Source organism: Chiloscyllium punctatum, chromosome 22 (genome assembly GCF_047496795.1).
Source record: "Chiloscyllium punctatum isolate Juve2018m chromosome 22, sChiPun1.3, whole genome shotgun sequence".
NCBI lineage: Eukaryota > Metazoa > Chordata > Chondrichthyes > Orectolobiformes > Hemiscylliidae > Chiloscyllium > Chiloscyllium punctatum.
Window position 1 is genome coordinate 17073603 of NC_092760.1, and position 18387 is coordinate 17091989.

General features: G+C 42.0%; 1 protein-coding gene across 1 annotated transcript in view; it reads left to right on the top strand.

Moving 5' to 3' along the window:
* The window catches only part of LOC140493870 (low choriolytic enzyme-like), a 113205-nt gene extending 99956 nt beyond the window's left edge, over window positions 1–13249 (top strand). Inside the window, exon 11 of the mRNA XM_072592863.1 lies at window positions 13117–13249. Coding sequence (XP_072448964.1) covers window positions 13117–13249 — 133 coding nt within the window. The remainder of the gene's footprint in view (window positions 1–13116) is intronic.
* Window positions 13250–18387: the final 5138 nt, after the last annotated feature.

Here is an 18387-nt window from a genome sequence, read left to right on the forward strand (position 1 = left end):
AATGTACGATGCATGCATTTCCAAACTGCAGCTAGATTTAATTTGTAATAATTTCCATTTACAATACATATAGAATAAGCATGCTGGTCAATGTGATTGTGCAGTGCTGTTGGTGCTTGCAAATGCAAGGGGTGCTTCATTACTTGTCATGTCAGTTTATTTGCCACAGCCCCTTCACCAAGTTGGTGCACATGCTGAGGCTGAAACTGAATTCACAATGGAGAAATGATCCTTGTTATCAGGGTCCAGCATGTTTCTCTCATTGTATGGAGGAGTTTGTGCAGCCCTCGCCTGCAGTGCATCCCATCACTGACTGTTGTCAGAGTTAAAAAATGTTTTGCTCAACGTTTTCCTGTTTTTTTTTGCTGTTTCCAGTGACTTCCAAGGTCCATATGTGACACCAAAATCCAGAAGCTGAAGCCATTCATTGGCACACCAATCGATGTGTGCAGAGCTTCCCAGTGGCCACACAACTTAGAGGGGAAACTGATTGTGTTCCTTATGTTCCCAACTTAGGTAATTTCCACAGAACATCATGTATGCAGACTTTGGTAAGATGTTGGTTACAGTGGCACCTTTTTAAGAAGATGAAGGCTGATTCATGAGGCCCCATGGTAACAGCATCTGCGACAGACAAACCATTAGCTGAGGCAGGGCCCTTCAGGTTGCATAGGATCTGCAGGAGGACCAGAGATTTTCACCTAGCTTCCATTCTCTGGGGATGAGTGAGGCACAGTGTCAACATAGGCTGCATATGTCCTGGGATAATGTGATGGACCTATGCTGGCTGCTCAAGCAAGACCTGGGGGCTGCAAGGTGGGAAGCAATCCTGTGCATGTGGCTGTGAAGGAGACAGCCCCTTTGAACTTCAACTTCTATGTTACTGGCTTCTTCCAGGGAGTACCTGGTAACCTGTGTTGGATCTCTCAGTCGTCCGCCCACAAATGCATGAGGACACTGATCAGTGCCATCTCCTCAAGATCACACTGGTTCATTTCATTGCCTGTTGACAAGGTCAGTGCTGCAGATTGGATAGTAGTATTCAGAAACACAGCTTTCTTCTCCCAGATCCAGCCTTTACTGTTCATGTGGTACTGTGAGGACCATATCACAACACTCTGCAAGTGGGAATGTTACCACTTTTTATCGATACATGCCCACGACCCTGTAGATGACATTATCCTACGTCCTGGAGCTCTCCCACATACCTGGTATTTTTGTGAAACTAGGACAATGAGAACACTGGGGAATAGGAAGCTCTTCTTCTGTCAGAGTTCAGCTGCATTGGATACAATGAACTAGAAGGATCTGGTTGACACCAGGTTCCAGTAGGTTACAGCTGGGTGCCAGAGATCATCATGAAATGTAAAATAGTTGTTGGTCATCATGCCAGCATTTGGTTTGCATTGTAGGATTGAACTGTAGCCTCTATTGTTCTGTTTTTGTTCGCTGTTGCTGACTGTAAATAGAAGCTCATATTTAGAATTGTCCAATTGGTTTCCTGTATGTGATATTCTTTACTGGATAATGACCAGATGTAGACCTACAGTGGGCATTGAAGACAGAGTAGCAGTGACATAGAAAGGGTGGCTAGACAGTTTACCTTCCTTAGCTACATTCTATGTGGCCTGGTAAGTAAACAGCTACAAAGGTGAGAGAATAGGGTTGTATGTGGACGCGAATGTCAGCCACATTGGATTTGTGCCCGTAAGAAATGTGACAGCTGTGCCTTGACATTGTTGCTGTTTTCCAAAGGGCAGTGCCAGTTCTCAACCCGATTCTCTCACTGTGTACAGTGTCCTTTTAAAGATGATGCAGGCACCAGAGATTCTAGCCTCACGGCAGATATCTAGTAACTGGAAAGTTTTTTTGGCAATGGCAAATGCTGAGTAGGGGCTAGAACTAGGCAAATGGGTGCCATTGTTAGGTAATTAATGTGGTGAGTTTGTTAAGATAACAGTAACCAACTGTCTAGACATTGGAGTAAATAGTCCTCCAAAGATCATGACAAAACTGCCATTTATCCAAAAAAAAGTAACATCAGTCTATGCGTTTAAAAGGTCAGTGGCAACATGATTTGAAATTGTTTAAGAGACAAGCATTGGAGGGTAGAAGTCCCTCCTGCAATATTGGTTTTCTTGAGACATTGAACTCTGATTGTGTAATTGAAAACATATTTAATTGTGTAATAAAAACATGTTTCCTCCATCTTTTCTATGTTGACCATTACTACTTCTCCAGCCTCATTTTCCAATGGTTCAATATCCACTCTTGCCTCTCTCTTACCTTTTATATATAAAAAAGCCTTTGCGCTCTTCTTTTATATTACTAGCTAGCTTATTCTCAAATGTTACCTGCTCCCCAATTTATTGCTTTTTCAGTTATCTGTTGGTCTTTAAAGACTTCCTAATCTTCTGACTTCCCAGTGATCTTCACCACCTTGTATGTTGTCCCTGACTTCCCTTATAAGTCCTGGTTGCCTCATCCTCTTAGTATGTTTCTTCTGCCTTGAGATGAATTTGTGCTATGCCATCTGAATTACTTCCAGAAACTCCTGCCATTGCTGCTCAACTGTCTTCCCTTTCAATCGACTCTGGCCAGCACCTCCCCCATATCTTTGTAGTTACTTTTACACTATTGTTAATACTGTTGTATCTGCTTCTAACTTGTCCCTCTTATATGGCAGGGTGAATTCTATCATATTATCATCACTGCCCCTAAGGGTTCCTTCACCTTAAGCTCTTTAATCAAGTCTTCCCATGATACATCACCAAGTCCAGAACTGCCTGTTTCCTCGTAGGATCAATAATCATCAAGTTGCTCCAAAGAAAATCTCATAGACTTTCCATGAATTCCTTTTCTTGAGATCTGCTACTACTTGATTTTCCCAGTCCAGCTGCATATTGAAGTTTCCCATGATTTTTGTAATATTGCTTTTCTTATTTGCCTTTTCTATCTTCTGATTTAATTTCTTCTCCCTATCCTGACTACTGTTAGGAGGCTTAATACAATTCCCATCATTTTTTTCTTTGTGGTTCCCCAACTTTACCATACAGATTTTACACCCTCTAACTCTTGAAATTGAAACTCTTGCTTTCAATTTAATTTCATTTCTTACTAGTAACGCAATCCTACACCTCTCTGCCCATTTCCCTGTTTTTTTGATAGGATGTGAATCCTTGGATATTTAGTTCCCAACCTGATCCCCTTGGAGCCATATCTCTTTAATGCCAACAACATTGTACCTGCCAATTTCAGTCTGCATGACAAGTTCATTTACCTTATTTCGCATGCTACATTATTGTAGGTACAATACCTTCAGCCCTGCATTGACCATCACTGTTTTCATAGATATCCCTTTATCTGCTGTACCTGAAGCTAGATTCCTGACCTTTTCCAAACTCTTTGTCTTAATACTATCTTATACTGAGTTCCCTCTCCCATAACTGTTTCCATCATTTTCCATGCAGCTGAAATGTTGAGTTTATAGCCCTAACCAAATGCCTAGATATGTGATTTGTCAGGACTCTGGTCCCACCATTGTTAGGTGGAGCGATTCCACTGGAACAGCTCCCTCTTTTCCAAGCACTGATGCCATTGACCCATGGATTTGAACCCATTTCTACCACAACAGTCTTTGAGCCACACATTTACCTCTTTATCCTTGTTGCCCATGTGTGAATTTGCTTGTGGCTTAGTTTATAAGTTCTGGTTCTTAACTTAACCCTGGTTTCTCATATTCCCTCCGCAGAATGTTTGTCCTCTTTCTACCTACATTGGTATCTACATGAACCATGACAACTGGATCTTTCTCCTTCCAGTCCACATTCCTCTGCATTCCAGATGAAATATCCTGAACCTGGACACCAGGAAGGCACCACAGCTTTGGGACTTCCAATCCTGGTCAAAGAAAACAATGTCTATTTACAAGTATATTTCCTCCCCCATCTTTAATAGCTCCCTGTACCATGGTTCTGTGATGAGTTTGCACATCCTCCCTACAGTCACCAATCTCATCCGTGCAGTAGCACAAATCTCAAACCTGTTAGACAAATTCAAGGGTTGATGTTCTTTCAGTACTAGCTCTTGCATCCCTCTACCTGCCTCACTAGTGGTGCCGTCCTATCCCTAGCCACTTACCAAAATAGAGGTTGTTAATCTAAGGGGTGTGACTACCTCCTGAAACACAGCATCCGGGTAACTCTCCTCACTGATATAATGCAGTGTTCAAAGCTCAGGCTCCAGCCCATTAACTCTAAGCCAGAGTTCCTCAAGCAACTAACACTTGCTACAAATGTAATCACTATGACAGCAGTGGCATCCACCAGCTCCCACATCAAGCATTCACAACACATCACCTGTTCCAGATTTTCTATTTTAATAAGGTAATTTGATTTTCAAAACTTTCAGTAGCCTATTAATATTGCCCCTCTTTATCTTCAATCTGAAAGTACCATTTAATAGATAGTCAAATTACAGTTTACCTGTGATGTCATTCTTTTGTGCTGAGCCCTGATCCTGGCCTTCAATTTATCCTGTTTAAAAAAAACTTCACAAACTATGAGCCAAAAGAAGGGAAGCAAAAAGCACCTCTTACCTTCTGCATGGATTTCCCACAATTCCTCAAATTCCCCAACTACATACTCAATCGGGCTATGTCTCAATCTGGATGTGATATCTCCTTTCTGACCTTACAAAGCTTACTGATCCAAATTCTCTGAATCCGACACGTGACTTTTAAGGTAACAAAGTGGAAGGATCAAAAAGAGTGGAATCAAGGTTACAGAAATGGTAATGCAAGTAATGCTGCAATCATATGTAAACAAAAGAATGGAGGAGAACGATGTCTGAATATTATGATAAAAATCACACAGCACCAGATTATAGTCTAACATGTTTGATTGGAAGCACTGAATATGATGTTTGTGCTTTGCGAGCTTTTTTTGTATCCTGTGACCACAAAATGTACATGATGTCTTCCAGCATTGTCCTCGTTATGAAGCATGTCAAAATCACAATTATTATGATGACTCTGGCTGTTCAATATTGCAGGAGTCCCCAGATTTATAAAGAATTACAAATCTCAACTTCCTTGCGTAAATTGCCTGCATTATGGCATTACTTGTGTTGAAGTCGCTGCTATGGTATCTGTTCATTCATAGTAGTGTTGGAGTTTCAAAGAAATATAAACAGCTTTAGTAAAATTGGTATCACACAGCCAGCTTGGGCAGACAATCCTGATCCACACACGGTACAGTTGTCTGGAAGCAGGACATAAAGAGCCACAGCTGTTTGAAATTGTTCATAATGGTCACCTTAAAAAGCCTCAATAGAAGTTCAGTGGATTTGTAATTTCCAAGCTCTAGCCATTAGGGTAAATTATGGAAAGGTGATTAAAAGACAGGGTTTAAGGGCTGCAGAAGAGAGATTCAACATTATTTCTGTTCACTATTCAAAAATGATTAAATTAATTGTTTGGATTTTTGCACTAGATTTGTAAGTCTTGCTTGAAATAACAACAAAGAATGTTAAATCTGAAGGAAGGAAATTAGATGGTTACAGGAAAGATGGTGATGACAATGGTTGTAGGATTCTGAGTACACTAGGAATAGTAAGTAGGATTGATTAGGATGAACTGAAAGCTCTGGCAGCTGGGAACCATAGTAGTTGGCATCTTCCTTCACTTCCTATAATTCCTGCGCTTGTGGCTGTGCTTCTTGTGACATGCTGTAGGAAGGTCCGGTGCCTCAACAACTCTACTTTGATATCTTACATCTATACCTATAACAGATAGTCATCCTCACCAAGTAGCCAAACTATAATTAAAATGCTTGCTTTAACAAAGGCTGTACATAAGATGGGCTCAAGAGGAAAGGGTCAGGATTACAACCAGAATACTAAAGGATGTGCTACTTACCACCAAAGATAACGGACTGGAATCCATAATGGTTCATAATGATATCTGTGATAGCAAGCACAGAAGTTTTTTTCCTTTGGTTCCTAACTCCATTTCCCTTCCTGGTCACTATTTAAGATGGAATCAAAGTGTCCTCAAGTTTGGCAACTTGTTTGACCAGAGCTGAACTTCTAAATATATGTCCTCTTCATCAGTAAAACCAACTACATCCATCTCTGTAATATCATCCATCTCCTGGTTTACATCAACCTCTCTGCTCCTGAATCTCCTCATCCATGTCTCTGCTACTCCTCAGTCTGTAATCTTCGTAAACTTTAACTTTGAAAGTTTTGTTGATCATAATTAACTCACGATCACTATTCACCTCCATACAAACTAACCTAAGTTGATTGCTTTTCTAACAGTGCCTCAATTTTAAAACACACTTTCATATTTTCAAATCCTTCAAAGGCCTAATCATCCACTTTCTCATGACCACTTCCAAGCCTACAATCCTATGGACACAGGAGAACACCTCCCACCTCCGCCCACCTCCCCCCCCCCCCCCCCCCCCTCCCCCCACACCACCACCACCACCACCACCACCAAAGTCCTTGCAGCAGAGCCCGGCAAAATCAGCCCTATAGAAAACTCCAAACAAGAGGCAGCAGGTGCCATGGTTGACGAGAAAGAAACAGCACCTTCACTGAGTAGAGTCAATGAGACTTACTGAAAGCAATTGGACAGGCGAGCAGTTTATCCCCAGGTGTCATTCAGACAGCTCTGGAAGCAATAGTACCAAATATATCTGAGTGGAACCGTAAGTGAATACCAAGTTGATGAAAGAGCACGTGGAAACAAAAGTACAAAGGACAAAATTAGCTGGAGGATCCCTTACTAATTTAGAAAGTATCACCCCATAAGTCCAACAAAACTTTTCGTGTTGAATTTGTTTGTTTTGTCAGATTTTTACAGAATTATAGAATCCCTACAGTGTGGAAACAGGCCATTGGGCCCACACGAACCCTCCAAGAGTAACCTACCCAGACCCATTCCCCTATATTTTCCCATGACTAATGCAATTAACCTACACATCCCTGAAGACCATGGGCAATTCACCTAGCCTGCACATTGTTAGACTGTGGGAGGAAGGCAGAGCACCTGGAGGGAACTCACAAAAGGAGAACATGCGAACTCCACACAGCCACCCAAGGCTGGAATTGAAGCTGGGTCTCTATTACTGTGAGGCTGCAGTGCTAACCACTGAGCCAACATGCCATATGCAATTGAAGATACAGCAATAATGATTCACTGTAACACTGTGTTACACTGTGAAAATATTGAGACACGGATCTCTGTACTTCTCTAATTTTGGCCTTTGCAGATTCCTGATTTTATTTATCCACCACTCATGGCAGGATCTTCATCTGCCTGAGCCACAACTCTGGATTTTCCTTCCTAATTCTTTCAGTAAATCTATCTGTTTTTCCTCCTTTAGTACATGCTTTCAAACCTATCTGATTTACTAAACTTTTGGTCATCTCCCAAGTCCTTCTTATGAAAATTTGATTGATAACACTACTGTGAAACACTTTGAGATATTGTAGCCACATTAAAATTTATGCTTAATTGCAAGTTGTTGTGGAAAGGTCTAACTCTAATTTTAAGATTGTGCCACCTGATTTAATTTTGGGATTCATCCACTACTAAAATATTTTCTTGATTTTTGTCTCATCCAATCCTTTTAGCATTTCAAATATTATGGTCAAGTCATACTTCATTATTGCCTATTAGTCTGTCCTTGTAAACCTCATGTCATCCTGATGAATGATGCTGTATCTTTCATAGAGCCATAAAGTTGTACAGTATGGAAACAGATGCTTCAGTCGAGTTTGTCCATGCCAATCAGAAATCTTGAATTCATCTAGTCCCATTTGCCAGCATTTGGACCATATCCCTCTAAACCATTCCTATTCATGTACCCATCCAGATGTCTTTAAATGCTATAATTGTACCAATCTCCACCACTTCCTGCGGCAGCTCATTCCAAATATGCATCAACCTCTGCATGAAAAAGTTGCTTCTTAGGTCCCTTTTTCTATTGTTTTTCTCTCACCTTAAAACAATGCCCTTTAGTTTTCCTCTACCCTGGGGGATAAAAAACCTTGGCAGTTCACTCAATCTATGCCCTTCATGATTTTACAAACTTCTATGAGGTCGCCCCTCAGTTTCCAACCCTCCAAAGAAAATAGCCCCAGCCTATTCAGCGACTCTCTGTAAATCAAACCCTCTAACCCTGGCAACATCCTTGTAAATCTTCTCAGCACCCTTTCAAGTTTAATGATATCTTTCATGTAGTAGGGAGACCAGAATTGAACACAGTATTCCAAAAGTGGTCTAACCAATGTCTGTACAGTCATGACATGATGTCCTATCTCCTATACTCAACACACTGACCAATAACGATAAGTGTACTAAATGCCTTCTTCAATACCTTGTCTACCTGTGATCCATTTTCAAGAAATTATGAACCTGCACCCCAAGGAGTATTTGTTCAGCAACATTCAGTGTATAAGTCCTGCTCTGATTTGCCTTGCAAAAATCCAACACCTTACATTATTTCGATTAAACTCTATCAGCCATTCTTTGGCCCATCTGATCAAAATCCCATTATTCTGAGAGATAACTTTCTTCACTATTCACTATGCTACCATTTTTGGTGTCATCTGCAAACTTACTAATCATTCTTCCTATGTAATCTTCCAAATCAGTTAAATAAATTACAAAAAGCAGTGGACCCAGCACTGATCTTTGTAGCATGCCGCTGGTTACAGGTCTCCAGTCCGAAAAACAACTCTCCATCACTACCCTCTGTCTCCTACTTTCGAGCCAATTTTGTATCTGAATGGCTAGCTCTCCCTGAATTCTATATGATATAGCCTTGCTAACCAGTCTACCATGCAGAACTTTGTTGAACGTCTTGCTGAAGTCCATATAGATAAGGATACCATTCTGCCTTCATCAATCTTCTTTGTCACTTCTTAGAACATAGAACAGCATAACGCAGAACAGGTCCTTCAGCCCTCAATGTTGCGCCAACCTGTGAACTATTCTCAGCTTATCCCCCTACACTATCCCATCATCATCATCCATGTGCTTATCCAAGGATTGTTTAGATCTCCCTAATGTAGCTGAGTTAACCATATTGGCAGATAGAGCATTCCATGCCCTTACCACTCTCTGAGTAAAGAACCTACCTCTGGCATTTGTCTTAAATCTATCACCTCTCAATTTGTAGTTATGCCCCCTCGTACAAGCTGACGTCATCATCCTAGGAAGAAGACTTTGTCTACCCTATCTAACCCTCTGATCACTTGTATGTCTCTATCAAATCCCCTCTTAGCCTAACCCTCTGATCACTTGTATGTCTCTATCAAATTCCCTCTTAGCCTTCTTTTTTCCAATGAGAACAGACCCAAGTCTCTCAACCTTTCCTCATAAGACCTTCCCTCCAGACCAGGCAACATCCTGGTAAATCTCCTCTGCACCTTTTCCAATGTTTCCACATCCTTCCCAAAATATGGCGCCCAGAACTGTACACAATATTGCAAATGCAGACACACTAGCAATTTGTATAGTTGCAGCATGATATTGTGGCTCTGGAACTCAATCCCTCTACCAATAAAACCTAACACACCGTATTGCCTTCTTAACAGCACTATCAACCTGGGTGGCAACTTTCAGGGATCTATGTACATGGACTCCAAGATCCTCTGCACATCCACACTACCAAGAATCTTTCCATTGACGCAGTATTCTGCCTTCCTGTTATTCTTCCCAAAGTAAATCACATTTAGCTGCATTGAACTACATTTACCACCTCTAAGCCCAATTCTGCAGTTTATCCAAGTCACCCTGCAACCTGTAACATTCTTCCAAACTGTCCACTACTCCACCGACTTTAGTGTCATCTGCTAATTTACTATGCCTGCGTCTAAGTCATTTATAAAAATGGCAAACAGCAGTGGTCCCAAAACAGATCCTTGTGGCACACCACTAGCAACCGGACTTCAGGCTGAATATTTTCCATCAGCCACCACTTGTTGCCTTCTTTCAGAAAGCCAGTTTCTAATCCAAACTTCTAAAACACCCTCAATCCCATGTCTCTGCATTTTCTCCAGCAGCCTACCATGTGGAACCTTATCAAAGGCTTTACTAAAGTCCATGTATACCACTTCATACAGTCTTACCCTCATCTATATGCCTGGTCACCTTCTCAAAAAACTCAGTGAGATTTGTAAGACACGACCCACCCTTGATGAAACCTTTTTTTTTCTCTACCTGCCTGCCTGCATCTGTTTCTCTCTACCTACCTGCATCCTCTCTCTCACTACCTGCCTGCCTGTCTCTCGATCTCTCTCTCTCTCTACCTGCCTCTCTCTCTCTCAAAAAACTTAGTCAATCTAGTGAGATACGATTTCCCACAGACAAAGCCATGTTGACTATCTCTAATCACCTGAAGAAGGGCTTATGCCTGAAATGTCGATTCTCCTTCTCCTTTGATGCTGCCTGACCTGCTGCACTTTTCCAGCAACACATTTTTAAGCTCTGATCCCCAGCATCTGCAGTCCTCACTTTCTCCTATCTCTAATCAGGCCTTGCCTTTCCAAATATATGTTGGTCATTTCCCTCAGAATCCACTCTAACAACTAACCCATTGACATCAAGCTCACCAACTTATAATTCCTTGGCTCTTCTTTACCACATTTCTTAAATAATCGCACCACATTAGCCACCCTCCAGTCTTCCAGCACCTCTTTCATGGCTATTAATGATACTAATATCTCAGCAAGGGGCCCAGGAATTATTTGCCTCCTGAATTACCTCCCTAATGGTATTGTGGGTCTAACTACAACAGGTGGACTGCAGCAGTTCAAGAAGGCATCTCATCACCACTTTCTCAAGGGCAACTAGGGATGTGCAATACATGATGGTCAGCTAGCAATGCCCAAATGAGGTTTGAACAAAACTTCTTCTCTATGCAGGACCTCCAACCAACACTATATACCAGGTACATTGATGATATTTTCTTCCTCTGGACCCATGGCAAGGAGTCACTGAAACAACTACACAGTGATATCAATGAGTTTCATCCCACCACCAAACTAATCATGGATTATTCTCTACTATCTGTCTCATTCTTGGACACTTGCATCTCCATCAAGAATGGGCACCTCAATATCTCACTCTACTGCAAACTCACGGATAACCTCATGATGCTACACTTTTCCAATTTCCACCTGAAACATATTAAAACAGTCATCCCCTATGGACAAGCCCTACGCATACACAGGATCTGTTCAGATGAGGAGGAACGTGATGGGCACCTGGAAGTACTCAAGGATGCCTTCATAAGAACAGGGTACGATGCTCAACTCATCGACCGCCAGTTCCAACGTGCCACAGTGAGAAACTGTAATGACCTCTTCAGGAGACAGACACGAGCTACAACTGATAAGGTGCCCTTCGTTGTCCAGTACTTCCTAGGAGCCGAAAGATTATGCCATGTTCTTCGCAGCCTGCAACACATTACCAATAACGATGAGCACCTCACCAAGACCTTCCCCACACCTCCACTTCTCACCTTTAAACAACCACTAAACCTCAAACAGATCATTGTTTGTAGCAAAATGCCCGGCTTTCAGGACAACACCATATGACCTTGTCATGGTAGATGCTGCAAGACATGTCAGAATGTCGATACAGATATCACCATTACATGTGGGGACACCTCCCATCATGTACGTGGCAGATACTTATGTGACTCAGCCAACGTTGTCTATCTCATACGCTGCAGACAAGGATGCCCTGAGGCATGGTACATTGGCGAGACCAAGCAGAGGCTACAGCAACAGATGAATGGACACCGCACAACCAACAGACAGGAGTTGGAGAATACTTCAGTGGTCCAGCATATTTGACCTTGGACCTTCGGGTGACCGGGACAGGCAACAATGAAAAGTGGCCGAGCAAAGACTGATAGCCAATTCAGTACCCATAGGGATGGCCTCAACTGGGTCACCCTGTTGCACTATAAACACACACACACACAGAGACAGACACACACACTCTCCTACAGACCCATGCACTCATGCAGACCCTCATACGTTCACACATGCACTCACACACGCACCCTCTCACAGACTTATACCCTTTACACTCACACGCAAATGCATACTGTCTCACAGACACTCATAACAGCCCCCCCACACACACACACAGGTTTGTGGGGTGAAATTGTACTTGCAGAATTACATTTTACTTTGTTCAAAAAACTGCATGAATCCATGTAAAATTCTGCAAATCCATTTTTTTAGATTAGTATCAGTCTGACCATTGTGGCACAGCCTGTCTCACACCTTAAATGCATTAACTGGGCCGACATAACACCAATTGGTAAAGGTCACTTGAGAATATAACTTTTTGAAAACGTTTTGTAATTTACATATGAAAGAACTGAAACCAAATGGTAATTCTAAAAGATGAAAGACTTAACAAACAATCCAGGTATTTCAGTATATAATTTCAGTTACATCACACTGTAAACCTTTGCTATAAATTCTGTGTCTTACGACCTTATACTCCACAACAACCTGCGGTTCCACACAGAGACAGCCTTGTTGATCTTTACGGGGCCTTATTCTCTCCCTTTAATTTATTAGTAGAACTGCTTTGGATTCTCCTTAATCCTACTTGCCAAAACTATTTCATGTCTTTTATTCATGCTCTTGATTTCCATCTTGAGTACCCTCCTTCCTATATTCTTTCTGAGTGATGTGCAAAAATTAGTGTTATTACAGATATGAACTTCAGAATTATCAGGTTGGAAAAAACTAAAATAATCTCCATTTCCTTAAGATAAATACCAACATTTCTTAAGTCTTTCTAATTATTTTTTGTCCCTGTCTGTTGTCTTTGAGTGGTTCTCATGTATTTCGTTCCCAAATTTGTTTGCTCCATTACAGTCCCTGGTTTCTTATACTCTGATTTATCTTTCTTGAGGACAAAGCGAAAGACATCACATTCCCACATTAAAAAAAAAACTCTACTTGCAATTGTTTTGGCCACAAGGTCACCAACAATTTAAAATTCATCAATTGAAGATCAAAATAATGACATAAATGATGCTATATAAATACCTTTATTATTCTTTATTCCAGAACTGTTTTTTCCAGAAATGGGCTTCCTACTATCCTACCAATACCTGATCCCAATGTTGAAATTGGTCAAATTCGAGGGCTTTCCACCAAAGATGTTGCCAAGATTAACAAACTATATAATTGTGGTATGTAGAAAATTTATAGTACATTCTTTTGAGTAGATTATCTCTGGTATCTGAGAAACTAGTACAGGAACTGTAATACTCCTCAAAATCATCCAGTTTTGACCTTATGCTACTCTACAATGTCCATTTGTTGACAAAGTTTCCTGCAAAGATCTAACTTTATGCAGAGAACTCACTTAAAGGGAAGGGAATCTTGAAAGAGTCTGTAGCTGACAGTTAACAGAATGAATTAAAATAAATGGGCATATGTTTATTTGCCCATAAACATATGCTTTTTTATGATAGCAGTATATGAATAATGCTAACGGCCTTTGCAAAGGCTGTGTAGGAACAGGTGAGGTGAACAATTTCACAGAGTGAAATAGAAACTGTACTGCCAAGCTGCATTGACATTGTCAGATTGGTATGATAAATTAAGTAGAATGATAACTTACACTTAATGTGAGCTCAACTGGCATTACAAATTAAGACTCCATCTTGACCAGCTGTCTATTTCTTTAGAGCTTAAAGTATTCTGCAAAATCATCAATAGAGGAAAGGACTACAAATGAGTCAGGAAAGAAACAGAAAATGTGTACTTGCCACCATCACTTGATTAAAATAGAATAATTTGACTTCAAAGTTAAACCCTTTGCAGGCATACACCTAGATCAAATTTCCCTGACCACAATATGTCATGAACCCTCATTGCTTCAGCCACCTTTGGAAAAAAAAAGTATATGTTTTGGTATTAGCTGTGGATAAGTGGTAATAATCTCTCAAAATCTATGCTCAAAGTCTAGTGTAGCATTGAGGAAGTGGTACCTTGTTTAGATGAGGTGTTAAATGGTCTGATCTTTCAATGGATATGACTTCATCATAATATCATTTGAAAAAAAAGCAATGGAGTTCCCTTTGATATTCTTCCTTATCTTGAACGTTCTTCAAGCTGGATTTTTGCTGTCAAGATGGATAGCTCAAGTGGGAAATTTCCCAAAGCAACAAACCTTTATCAGTAGAAAGACAGCAAATGATTTAATATCACTTGTGCCTGGTTCTGTACTATAAATACATTTAGAGTCATAGAGATGTACGGCATGGAAACAGACTCTTCGGTCCAACCCATCCATGCCGACCAGATATCCCAACCCAATCTAGTCCCACCTGCCAGTACCCAGCCCATATCGCTCCAAACCCTTCCTATTCGTATACCCATCCAAATGTCTTTTAAATGTTGCAATTGTACCAGCCTCCACCACTTCCTCTGGCAGCTCATTCCATACACGTACCACCCTCTGCATGAAAAAGTTGCCCCTTAGGTCTCTTTTATATCTTTCCCCTCTCACCCTAAACCTATGCCCTCTAGTTCTGGACTCCCTGACCCCAGGGAAAAGATTTCACCTATTTCATAATTTTGTAAACCTCTATAAGGTCACCCCTCAGCCTCTGACGCTGCAGGGAAAACAGCCCCAACCTGTTCAGCCTCTCCATGTAGCTCAAATCCTCCAACCCTGGCAACATCCTTGTAAATCTTTTCTGAACCCTTTCAAGTTTCGCAACATCTTTCCGATAGGAAGGAGACCAGAATTGCACGCTTTATTAACAGTTCCTGCTTTGTAAAGGTATGTACTGTTTTGATTTTAATACCTGCAGTGCCCTGCATGAGTTGTAGTGTAAATGTAGGGATACATCATAACTTTGCTGGTGACCTGAAGAACTATTCATTAGACAAGTGCAGGTACCTGTATGAACAAATTCATATGTATTAAACTGAAGAAAAGCTCTTGGTGTCTTTGTTTTTGCCTGTTTGCATTTGAGAAACACATGGAGAGTTGCACAAAAGCCTAAAATCTAGCTAGATAAATGTTAGAAATCCATGCAGATCAGCATGTGGAATCAACTGACTAGCATTTGGTGGTAGCATTTATTAAATAGTCTTTCAGTAGTAAAGCAGTAAGATTAGAATCTGGTATATTTTTGAATACTGTGGTAACTAATCTTAATATTTAATTGACAGTTTTAGATAAAAGCCTAATCCTCAAAATGTCCTTGACCTTGCCTGCTCCTCAACTACTCTGTCATGAACCCAAATTCATGGATGTGTACTTAAACCCATACAACAAAAGATGTTAGTAATGACAGGTTCCACAGCCAAGAAAATCATAGCATCCGTAAAGATTAAGAAACAGATTTAAGATTGTTCGGAGTGAAAAATAATTCAAAACATTAGTTTTTTTTTCCCAAAACGAAAACTGGTGTAGCTTTAAGACCAGCAAGTAGCCAGAAAACCCACAGAGCTGAGCAACTGTTATGAAGAACAACAAGAACATTCTGAACAGAATATTCTTACAGAGAAACCACCAAAAACAATTGAATATCTGAACAAAAGCCTTTTACAACCTGTAACAGGGGAAATGTTTTTTTTTAAAGGCAGAGAAAGTATTAAATGTCCAAAGCATCCTTGGAGATAAATCCAAACCAAGCAAGCACAAAAATAACTCAAACGCAGAAGAAAGTCCACCATGAACAACATCATGGCAGTCATCTTTGATACAGTGAAAAAATCATTACATGTTATTGATTGAAACTGTTTTTGAAAAAATTGCTAACTACATATATTTTAGTGATCCATCAGGCATTTTGGGAAAGGACTATTTTCATTCATCTCCATGTTGGTCAAGGAAAATTGAACTTTACATTGAAAATAGCATTTAGAATGGCAGAAACTTTTTCTGCTAAGCTTTAATATAACAACAACCTTTACAAAAATAAAGATTTAACAACAACATTAATCAACTAAAAATAAAACAAGTCATGAAAATGAGTGTTCTGCCAGGACATCAACGTTCTGACAATGATCTTCCAGATTAGGAACATAACCAATCATCAGCCAATGCAAAAAATTCACCTATAATCATCTTTCCACCAGAAAAAAGTCAAACTGTCACGTTCGGGAGATCAGCATATTGGCAAATGTGGAAAGCACAATTTATAGGATTGTGAACAGCTTCAGGATTTGACACACCATCAAATGTGGGAGAGTGAGCATTCTTCTGTACTATATGGGAATTATTAAGTGTATGAGGGTGAGTGATGATTTTGCGGATGTTGAGCAGAGTGAGAGGTGGTCTGTGGTAAGCAGAGACTCGATTAACAAATGCATTTAGAACATAGAAGAATACAGCGCAGTACAGGCCCTTCGGCCCTCGATGTTGCGCCGATCAAAGCCCACCTAACCTACACTAACCCACTATCCTCCATATACCTATCCAATGCCCGCTTAAATACCCATAAAGACGGAGAGTCCACTACTGCTACTGGCAGGGCATTCCATGAACATTTACTAAGCTTCACCAATATTTAAGGTTATTCAACTTTTTCCATCATTGAAGCTTAGATCAACAGCTTTGTGTTCAGCTTCCACGTTCCCTTACCAGCCCGCTGCTCGTCCTGTAGGTGACAGTCGGCCAGCAGGAGGCAGTGGTCAGAGAAGAACACCGACTTGACGTCGGTGGATCTGACCGAGAGCGTTCGGGACACAAAAGGTAATCTATCCTTGAGCAGATAGATCCATCTGCCCGTGACCAGGTGTATCTATGCTGCGCTCCGCTGAGGTAGCTATCCGGCTCCAAGCTGGAGCCATTTCCCCCCTCTGGTGTCTTTGGGTCGGGCCCAGGGTCTGCACTGTCCAGTTCTCTATCTGACAGTTACCTGGAGCTGTGGGCCTGTGGGTACCCCTTGGTTCTCACCGGGTCGGGGGAGGCCTTTACCCATCCCCTCAGAGGGATCGTCTTTTCCTGCTTGGGCGGTGGTGCCCTCCTTTTACCCCACGGCGCTCTGTCTCTTCCTCTGGTGACGACCCTCCTTGCGCCTGTCCTCACCGTCGGAAGAGCTGCCTGTATCCTTGTCGTGTAGGTGCCGCTTCCCCCTTCGCTGGGTGGCTTTGGGAGGTTTCCTCTTCCTGCTTTTGACAGTAATCCAATCCTCTGCCTCCTTTGATCTCTCCTCTTCCATTTCCTCCGTCTGTCTTGAAGGAGCTTGGATCGGCTGCTGCATCTCCCCGCTGTCTGCCGCCTGCTCCGCTACAGCCTGCCCTTCCCTCTGGGTGCCTCCAGACACCGTTCCCGTGCTGTTTTGTGGTACCTTGCTGGTCTTAGGCAGTCCACGGCTCGTGTTGCCACCTCTGGCCATCTGTGTGTAGGTGGCGGCCCCTCGTCTTGGGCAGGCCTTGTACATGTGGCCTGCCTCTCCACACAGATTACAGTTCTTGGCCTCCTTACATTCCTTGGTCGGGTTGCCTTCCTGCTTGCAGTTTCGGCAGACAGTCACCTTACAATCCGCCGCCATATGGCCTGACCTCCCACAGGTTCGGCACACTTTCGGCTGCCCTGCGTATGTCAGGTAACCTGTGCTTCCTCCGATGGCAAAGCTGGAGGGTGGGTGGAGGATGTTCCCACTGGCATCGACCCTCAGGGTTACCCTGACCTGTCTTTTGCTGGTCCAGATCCCGAAAGGATCGACCACCTCAGTACTCTCTCCCTCGACCTGGACGTATCTTCTCAAGAAGGTCAGGACATCTGCTGCTGGGACGTGTGGGTTGTACATCTGGATTGTTACAGCCCGACTCCTTTACGCAGGAAGCACACACAACGGGACCACCGACAAGACGGAGAACAGAGGTTCCCCTTCCTTCTTCTTGAAGACCTTCAGGAGCTGCTCGCAATTCTTCACTCTCCTGAAGGTCACGTCGAAATAGCCTGCCGCAGGGAAATCCTGCAGGCAGTACGCGTCAGCTTTTTTTAATTTCAAAAATATACTTTATTCATAAAATACTTTAATGGTCTGTACAGTTGGACATGCCATACATATGTTAAACATACCATTTGTTTGCATATCGAAAACAGAGTAATCATTCCTATTTACAGGTCTGTACGATTACATTCTCAGCTGAGGCGTCAGCAGAGCCCAAATGACTGCGCGGGCCCCCTGTTCTTCTTTAGGCAGGCAGATGTTACACAGTGGTCTTTCCCCACCGCGCCTTGGCGGCAGCTGCCCCAAGCTTCAGCGCATCCCTCAACACATAGTCCTGGACCTTGGAATGTGCCAGTCTGCAACACTCAGTTGGGGTTAACTCCTTCAGCTGGAAGATCAACAGGTTTCAGACCAC